We start from the raw sequence: 10000 nt of genomic DNA, 5'->3' as shown, positions 1-10000 counted from the left end.
TGTTTCCTTTTACGTAATCCACTTCTCCTCCGTCTCAGATTGAAAGTTGAATTTCTCATTTTAACGTGTATAAATATAAGATTATCAAAGTCAGCTTTCATTTGACGAACCATAGGATTTCAAAGGTTTTCAAAGCTAGGTGTGTAAACAAACTACTTGGCCAGAAATTTCGGTTTCAGTCGAATTCAAGTTGAGGATCTCATTATAAGCATACGAATTTCAATAGTAGAATGGTATTCATTTGTGAGTTGTGTACTGACAAGGTCGGGAGTTCATCAAGCTAGTTTTTTGGTTCTCAGTTGCAAATAGTCGCTCGCAGTAACTGGAAATAGTTACTGGTAAGTGTGCACAACTAATATGTTGTAAATGCAGATTTACAGTTGAGACTTGTGACTTGATACCAGTCATGAACCTCAAGGAATGAAACTATTTGGCTTGAGCTATTGCTTTGAACAGTATTTAACTTTGTAATTTGCTAACATCTATTTTAGGCTCTGCCATGTTACCTTGGACCAACCGATCGGCAAGTTTCTCGTGAAAGACCAACACACCTGCTTAATCGCCCAAATATTTCCTTATTTTGGTAAAGTTTCTTTGCGCAACAAATGCGTCCTGACTTGCGACGAGCAAAAAGATGGCCTCGGGGGAATCCTAGCTTTTAAGGCAAGGACTTTATTCATTGATCAAACCTCTAAAGTCGACATGTCTGGAAAAGGTAACTAAAACAGATAAAATAAAGAGAGGTAGATAAGATATATACTTTATTGACTAAAAATGTTCAGCGCAAGCTGGGAAACTTTCAGTCGTGTTAGTTAACAATCACTTAATAGGTCTTAATATGGAAATACTACGTACATTTAACTATGTTGCAAATTGATCTAGTCAATCTAGTTTTTTTAGCTCGTCAAAAAGGTCTCTGCATGACTTGTCAACTAATTAAGGTGGGGGTTAACGTGAATTGGAGTGAGACTAGGAGTTTAAAGAAGGGATTGAAATGTAAAAAAAAAAGTCTTGAAACACCACAAGACAGTTGACACCCACAAGGCACTGAAGGTTGGTGTGGAACTGTTTTCGGTGCCCATCTACTAATTTTCAGCTTCAAATCCCAATTTCCAACCTTCATTAAATCTTCAATATTTCCTATTCCCCTCAATTTAACTAATTCTTTGAGAAAAAAATATCTCTTCCCAAATATACCCAAAAATCCCTCCAAAATTTACAAAATATCCCACAACATAGCTTCGTGTAATGAGGAGAGGTATTTTTGATTGCTTGAAACACTAAATCCATGTTAAGCGACGATAAAACAGCGGTCGGGTTTACCCGCGCCTTAAGCAACCACGTTTTAGTCAGAAGCTACACTTCGTTCTTATTTTTATATTTTTCCATAAGCTGTCGCCTTTAACAATCTTTCCAATCTTTTCCATAATTTTGGTCATCAATTTTAATGTGCCTTTTTTTTTTTGCTTGTGTGTTTTTCTCTTTTAGAAAATAATAATGCAGTACCTGTCGTTCCTGCACTGCCTTGACATTTTAACGATACTTTTGACTTCCTCTCAGGATTCCACGGGGGTACTGGAGGTGACAGCCGAGGGGGTGGAGGTCTTGGTGGCGAGACTTTCTTTTGTCCCGCGAAAGAGCCAAATATGGGCAAAGGAGGAGACATTTCGGGCGCGTCATGGGCAAATAACACAGACGGAATCGGAGGCGGTGGTGGTGGGGATGGACCTGGAACACGTATAGGTGAGCAAGGGAAGTGACTGAGGAGGATGAACCGCGATAGTAAACGGTAGAACTGGTCAACATCAGCACTAGTAACAGAGATAGAACACTTTCTTTAGACAATCCAATACATAAGAAACAACTGTTTTTGCTTTTAGATTGTTATCATGAATTCGTCTGGAATAATCCTTTTATTGGCAGTTTCTTAAGATAATGTTTGCACACCAACCTTCATGGCTTACAAATTGGTAGCATGATGTTGGTAATCTCTGAATTATAGTTGTTTCCGGTGCTTTCAATTTTAAACGTCGTGATGCTTTTATTTTCTACCCTTGGGAAAGTTGAGAGAGAATCCACTACCACCACTTGAGACTGAGGGTATATGATAGACGTTGTTTGAAATGCCTGACGCAGAGCTAGATCGGCAGCCTCGCTGAATTTGAATAATTCAAGATTTCCTCCATAGCTTGTAAATAAAGAAGGCTGTGTTTAGTTCAGTTTTAATTTACAAACAAATAACGAAATTCTTCAGCCTCCTGCATCTCTTATCAATTCGATGACTCATCTTTTCACAATTTTAAACTGAGATGTAGTTTGTGCTCTCATTGTTTAGGTTCTAAAGGCGGTCCGGGAGGTTACAATGCTGGGGGAGGTGGAGCAGACTCCACGGAAAACCGTGACGATGGAGCTGCAGGTGGGGGAGGCGGTGGACATTTCTCTGGCGGTGGGGGAGGTGGTGGGGGAAGTGGCTGTTATGGCCAGGATGGCGGAAAAGGAGGAAAAGCTGGAAAAGTAGGTCTTTAAGGCAAACTTCGATTTCCTTGGAACCATAACATCTTTTCGACGTATGACCAAAGTTTAATTTCTCATAGGTTTCTAAGCAACAGCTGTTACCATAGCAACGCTAACGAGCGGCCGCTCATTTAAAAAAAAATCTCAATTGCCTCTAAATCTATCCACACTTCCTAACGAAACTTTGAGAGCGTAAACTATTAGAAAAAAAATCTGTAAGAACGTTTTCAAATAAATTGCAAATTAAATTTAAAAGGCTTGTTTTGTTCATTTCCGCATCTTTCTTCAAGCTTTTTGAAGAGATATGAAACTTTTTTTTTTCTCTGTTCAAAGAATTATCATGCTCGAAAAACATTCTCAATTCACATTGAGTGTGGCTCTGGTTGCAAGATATTGAAATGTATGCAAATTTTGAGCTTTTCACTTAAATGTCGTACAATCGCAGTCACCTGGGACGCTCAATGTGAGTCGAAAATGTTTTTCTAGCGTGATAATTCTTTGAACAGAGAAAAATTGGTGTAAAAGTTTCACATTTCTTCAAAAAGCTTGAAGAAAACTCCGCAAATAAACAAAACGAGCCTTTACAAAATTAATTGCGATTTATTTGAAAACACTCTTTATGCGATGTGCGGCATTAAGCGTGAATATTTTTAGGCTTTATTTTCACTACTGCTCTAGAAGTGTTCATAACTGCGATGATTACTTGTATCTTCAAACTGGACATTGTTTGAGGCTATTTGTTTATTTGGTCGGAACCTGATTCCCCAGAAGGATGATGGATCCACTTCCGAGCAGAATGACCCAAAACTAACAACAGCTTTAGGATAAAAATCTTCTGTTGCATTTTCAGCTGCAATTCATGCTTCTCAAATCAAATTAATACATCGTCCAGCGGACAGGTGATGAGAATCATAGACAAATTTATCAGCCAGCGGGTGTTTTCTTTATGTAACCTTAACTAATGTACAAGGAACTGTGTAGCACCTCAAAAGGAGAATTAATAATCAGATCTTGGGAGTTGAAGGGTTATTATATAATAAAAGTTTTTTGTTGTCGCTCATCAGATAGGAACAAACGCTGGAGGAGGTGGTCAGTCTGGTTGTCCCGGTGGAAATGGAGGTGATGGAGGAAAACCGGGAAGCTACCCTCTCAACGAAGCTCCACATTGCTACGACACAAGTGCAGAAGGAGGAAATGCGGGCTCAGCGTCTCATGGGGGAGGTGGAGGTAGCAAATTACTCCAAAATCACCCACAAATTGATTTATTTAGCGTCAAAAGAAACATTATGATCCCTTGTTACCTGATAAACCCAGTAACTAGTAAACGTTATAAATAGCACTGGATATAAAGACAAATTAAATATCTCACTTCAAGCATGTTTAATTTTCCGTTGTCGGACTTGGTCGGTCAATGAGTACATGAAACTGGCATGATGCATAATTGTTTTTCCTTTACGATATTAAGTCTCTAATGTTAAAAATTTCAATCATTTAAATATGGGTACAATAGGCAGCAATACTGCATCCCAGGTGTAAACATAGAGCCAGCGTTAGTGAGAAAATTTACTGGTTTTTTGCCTTATTAGTACAGTTAATCATAATCTTTTTGTGCTCGTTTAATTTTCAGGCGATTCTTGTGGTAACCACTGCGGCGGTGGAGGAGGAGGAGGTAAGCCTCGCAAGAAACTTTCATCGTACTGATTATGAATGGCTATTTTAAATTGGCAGCAGCAATGGTTAAAATCACATGCAAATTAGGAAGACGTTTCTCGGAACTGTCTCATCCGGAATGATTGGGAACATAGTTTAATCAACCGGCAAATGCAAATGTATGGGGGAGGCAGTGTGGTCGAGTGGTTAGGGCGTTGGGTTTGCGTGCGACTGCTTCGGGTTCAAATCCTGTTCTAACCTCTAGTTAGGATTTGTTTCCGGTTGCCCCCGATTCAACTCTACCACGCTTTGTAAATAGCCAACTGGTTGCCTCCTGCCAGTTGGGGTTCTTAATAATGTTTCTGTTAACTTTGAATTGTTCTTTTAATTGTTAAATTTGTTAAAAGTGGGGTGCTTGTAAATTAGCTTGATAGCTAAGTGCACTTCCACTATAAACAAACACTTACTTACTTACAATGCTATAGGTTTACATCGTCCGTTGTCTTTGTTTGCGATATATGGGCAGGATACATTTCTGAGTTGGAATGATATGTCCTTGAAAAACTCATGTAGACATGTTTGAACTCAGTATAAACTGTAGGGATCCTTGTTTTTCGTAGGTGGGCTTCAATTCGGCAGCATGGACTTCGGGTCACGTTTAAGTTACGGTGGGGGTGGTGGAGGAGGCGGTGGTAGTGCTTTTTCTGACCCAGGGGGTAGAGGAGGAAATGGAGGCGGCCTGGTTTATTTGCAGGTCGACGAACTGACGCTGGATGGAGAGATTCTGGCCAAAGGTAATATCATGTGCCGTGCGCTTGCGTACGGGAGTCTTATTGACTTAGTTTCCAGCGTCACCGTAAGATCCTGGGGAAAAGGGTTGACAAACCAATCTGACTGCATTAAATTGAAACAGGATCACTGACTTTTATCCATCAAGAAGGCGGCGAGATTGAACAGAGAAAGAAAAAAGAAAAGACAGAAGAGACTCCTTCGGATCATTTCCTCCTTGTTTAGCTTTATTGACTGCTAAAATTCTAGCCTGCGAAGCAGTCGATTCTACCCCTCCCCGCTTCCTCCCTACTTCTTTTACTTTGTGGGCTCCTGACTCACCCCAGTCACGCTCGTTCGCCCGCTTGCTTGCTCGATCTTCCCACGCAGCGTTTGGCAAGGAATCGACTGTTTCGCAGGCTACTAAAACTCTACGAAATGTGATGTTTTGTTTAGCCATCACTTCTTTCTGTGTAGCAATTTTTACTGTGGGAGGTCGAAACAATCATCTGTTGTTTGGTATGACCTGTTCACTTGTTTCTGTGCTCACTCTCTATACGTGGAATTGTTTTGCAACGGGACCAGCATTTTTTACTGGGTTGCCGTATGGGAATCCCAGTCAGAAAAAGGATGGCATTTGTTCGGTGTTTTTTTTTTCCCGTGTCGGTAAAAGTGTTGCCTCTCTTTTCCCTGCTAAGTGGTGTCTTTGTGCATAGAGCCTTCTGCGCGTATCTTCTTAGGATCGAGAGAGTAGTGGGAAATGCGTAGATTTCTCTGGTGGACACAGTAGAACGATTAACATAACCGGCAACGGCGTCGAAAGTCATGTAACGCGAATGGCGTTTTAGTGGATCTTTGAACAAAATATACCCTTATGAAGGTCAATAATGGCAAGTCAATTGGATACTGAACGAGACAGGCCGTGGAATCTTAAAAGCGACGAGTAATGGACTTCGACAACAATATGTCGCCCGTCGAGCCGAAAATCAAAGTGAGCTGTATTTCTAACATTTTACCAAGTGTGCTGTTACGTAGAACACTGAAACCAAATGGAAAATTCTCTGGTAACTTATGGGTTCAACAAAGACAGAGAACGAATCGAACACCTTAAGTGGATCTGTGATCAACTCTGCTCAGTCTTCAGGTAAAAAAAATAATTGGAAATGTGACAGCCAAGAATTATTTGAAAGAAAGCTTGTCGTCTCATAGGCAGCCCAAGTTCGCGTCACTAGAGAGCGTGTAATAATTAATAACTAGTGGGAGGATGACCTTTGAGTGCAAGCGGTGTTGCGTTACAGGCAGCCGTTGAGAATTTAAACGCGATATAAGACTTTGTATGGGAAATAAAATACCGTCGATTATGAAGCCTAGAAAACGCTCAATTTAACGTTCATTCAATAAAAGGAATGAAAATGACTCACCTCTGGTGTATTCTTGTGCCTTTTGGAGCTTATTTTACCGTTTCGGGAATTCCGTGTTTTCAATGTTCTAAGACGAAGAAGGGGGACATTGGGGGTGTATTAGAAACCGCAAAACCGAAGAGAAAAAACCGCAAAAAAATTGGGCCAAAACCGAAAACCGCATACAAAAATGTCAGAAAACCGATACAATGGTGACAAGTGGGGCATACAGAGCAACCTACACTAACACGTTATTTAATCAAAGTATCTGTGAATGTCATGGACTTGTCTAAAGCCTTCATATCTTTTAGTATCTGCTAAAATCATAGGCTTTATTTCTGCAGCTGGTAATGGAGCCAAGTTAACTTAGGAGAATTTGCGCACAAGTCCTCTCTAGAATTGCAATTTTGCAATTGCAAAAAGCTATATCTTCGGAAACTTCAATCGAAAATCTCTAATTGAACATTTCTATTTGATAACTAAGACAGGACGGTTTGGAGATTCGAATGAAATGTTTAATCTTGGTCTAAAACATGCGATTGCACTGAGCAAGCTAACCAGTACAATGTGTTCCTTGTTCTACATGGCAGCAGGAACTTGCTCAAACGTTAAATGTGGTAATAAACAGATACTTAAAACAGCAGTCGAATATTGAAGCTCACCGCCCCCCCCCCCCCCCCCCCAACTCCACAGCGTCACTCGTAACCATGGAGCTGTTCCAGAAGCCGCTGTGGGGATGGATGAGGTAAGTGTTGTACATGAAATGAATGTACCTCATCGGGTGGACTTAATTTGACCTCGGACCCAAGCTCCGTGTCCTGTCCGGTTATCAGCAGCTGTTAAATTCATCAACTATCGTGGAATCGAAGCAGAAAATGCTCATTTCCAGCCAAGAGCGTGGGGATTTTTAACGACGAAACATTCACGGAGGTTCGCAAATGGTGTGGCTTTAGCTTTGCGTGAAAAAATCGCGGCTGGGGTGGATTTTCGAGTCGCAAACCGCCTCTGAGCTGACAACCGTCGGAATCGTAGTGTGCAGCCTTGACTTAGTCTTAGAACATTGAAAACACGGACTTCCCGAAACGGTAAAATAAGCTCAAGAATACACAAGAATACACCAGAGGTGAGTCATTTTGATTCATTTTATTGAATGAACGTTAAATTGAGCATTTTTAGGCTGCATAATCGACTGTATTTTATTTCCCATACAAAGTCTTATAACGCGTTTAAATTCTCAGCCCAAGCTCGCGTCACTACAGACAGCCGTTGCCTATGCTGTAACGCAACACCGCTTGCACTCAAAGGTCATCTTCCCACTAGCAATTAATTATTACACGCTCTCTAGTGACGCGAACTTGGGCTGCCTATGGCCGTCTATTTTGTGCTTCATTATTCAAGGAAGAGGTTTTTCAAGTAAACAGTTTGATCCTGAAATTTTAGTTTGTTGTAATATTGCGCATATTTGACAAGATTGAGATTTTTCTCTTCACGCACGTAATGAAATGGAAGGGTTTTTGCCTCTAATAGCAAATATGTTGTTTGTTTCAAAAAATTGTTCGCTGGGAAAGGTGGCCTTTATGAATTCATCATGTTTTATAATATGCGAGCTGAACTGGATAGTTTTTATGGCAATAGTAAAGCATTTTCGTGTCAAAATGAGGTTAGCGTCTTTCTGTTGTGCTACTGACCTAATTAAATATACATATACATTGTGCCTCGTGAGTTTGTTATTCTCATTAACCAGCAATGGCGTCGAAAGTCATTGCAACGCGAATACCGTTTTAGTGCATCTTTCAACAAAATATGCTCTCATGGAGCTCAAGAAGGGAACGTCAATTGGATGAACAAGACAGGCGATGATGATCTGGAATCTTAAAAGCGACGAGTAATGGACTTCGACAACAATCTTTCGCCCGTCGAGCCGAAATCAAAGTGAGCTGTATTTCCAATATTTTATCACGAGTGTAGTGTTATGTACAACACTGAAACCAAATGGAAAATTATCTGGTAACTTATGGGTTCAACAAAGTCACGTAAAAAATAATTATTGGAAATGTGACAGTCAATAATTATTTGAAACAAAGCTTGTCGACTATTTTGTGCATCGTTATTCAAGGAGAAGGTTCTTCAGGAAAGGGTTTGAACCTGAAATTTATTTTGTCCCCACGATTGACACGATTGTTGACACGATTGATTGCTCGCAATTAAATAGGAAGAGTTTTTTGCCTCTAATAGCAAATATGTTGTTTGTTTCAAAAAATTGTTCGCTGGGAAAGGTGGCCTTTATGAATTCATCATGTTTTATAATATGCGAGCTGAACTGGATAGTTTTTATGGCAATAGTAAAGCATTTTCGTGTCAAAATGAGGTTAGCGTTTTTCTGTTGTGCTAACTTAATTAAATATAAATATACGTTCTGCCTCGTGAGTTTGTTATTCTCGTTAACCAGCAATAACGTCGAAAGTCATTGCAACGCGAATAGCGTTTTAGTGCATCTTATGTTGTTTGTTTCAATAAAATGTTTCGCTGGAAAAGGATTCTGTGATATTTTCTGCCTTTGTGAATTATAATATCATGTTGTGTATTGAAAATTCGAGCTTGAGGTTGAAATGTGATACGGCAGGATATTTTTAGTATTGCCCTGTGAACAGGAAAGTTCACGAAAATAAACAGGTCTGTTGGAAGCTTACTTGAGTTTCAACAAAATGAGCCCCAAAATCAGCAAAAAATTGTGACGCCGATGAATAATAAAGTAGCTGCTATTTCCAAAATGATGGAATTACATGGTGATAAATAACCTCGTCTAGGAGAGTAAATTTTTGACTTTGCAGAAACAATGGTCAAACTGAAGAGTTGGGCGATTGTGATCTTTGCTTTGAATTCACTCATTTATTGTCAAACTTTATAACATTTGACAGAAAAAGAAACTTACGAAAACCCGGTATCTTGCCATCATTTGACACAGATGCTTCACTGTTTGGCGAGTAAATATGCCGCGGTAACTTAATCACGGCACCCGCTGAATTCCGGCCATGTCACTTTCGATTTTGCGATTTATTTCTGCAGCCAAAACGTACAATAACAAAATTGAACGCAGCAAAAATCTCCCAAAATGTTTGTCGCTGATCGTAACTTCATATTCTATATTCACGGTTCAAAATTAATGTTGTTTTCATGTCGTAAATATGTTATTCTCGAGCGACCGTCCTGGAAACTTCCTTTTGCTCTTTCTAAAAACTGTGCATCAATATTTATTTACTTTTGCATCAATATTTGTTTTTGCATAAAGCAAGCTAACAAAATCTGTACCTTGCTGAGTTCGCATTTGTTAGCGTTAATAGTATTTTCGGTTCAATGCTTCTGTTTTTACGAAGGGGTATATGTTTTAGGTCACCCATCCAGACACTAACCCCGCCGGACAAAATTTAACTTTAGTAAACTTTAGTAAACTTTAGTATTACAAAGCTGTCAGATGGTCAGAGGGTACGCTTAAACTTGTGGTGAAAAGAAGTTTATCAACATGTCAGCCCAGAAGCCAATGTTTCTCAGTTCCCATTTATTTTCTTCAATCTTTCTGGGTTCAGTACTTTGCTAGTAACCACATGTCTTCTCAGGCTATTTACCCAAGACTTCTACCATGGCACTACAATGATAGACAATTCCAAAAC

At 39.8% G+C, this 10000-nt stretch overlaps 1 protein-coding gene across 3 annotated transcripts in view; it reads left to right on the top strand.

Annotated features, from left to right (window-relative positions):
* The window catches only part of LOC137975192 (PE-PGRS family protein PE_PGRS26-like), a 43226-nt gene that overhangs the window by 31342 nt on the left and 1884 nt on the right, over nt 1-10000 (top strand). For 2 of the 3 annotated variants that reach the window (XM_068822280.1, XM_068822279.1), the window contains exons 5-10: nt 492-715; nt 1561-1743; nt 2336-2514; nt 3579-3741; nt 4142-4183; nt 4785-4958. In XM_068822280.1, coding sequence (XP_068678381.1) covers nt 492-715; nt 1561-1743; nt 2336-2514; nt 3579-3741; nt 4142-4183; nt 4785-4958 — 965 coding nt within the window. The remainder of the gene's footprint in view (nt 1-491; nt 716-1560; nt 1744-2335; nt 2515-3578; nt 3742-4141; nt 4184-4784; nt 4959-10000) is intronic. The other variant, XM_068822281.1, reaches the window with a different exon arrangement.

The sequence above is a fragment of the Montipora foliosa genome, chromosome 11 (assembly GCF_036669935.1).
Source record: "Montipora foliosa isolate CH-2021 chromosome 11, ASM3666993v2, whole genome shotgun sequence".
NCBI lineage: Eukaryota > Metazoa > Cnidaria > Anthozoa > Scleractinia > Acroporidae > Montipora > Montipora foliosa.
The sequence above is the reverse complement of the archived record's forward strand: the minus strand, read 5'-3'. Positions and strand labels throughout refer to the sequence as shown.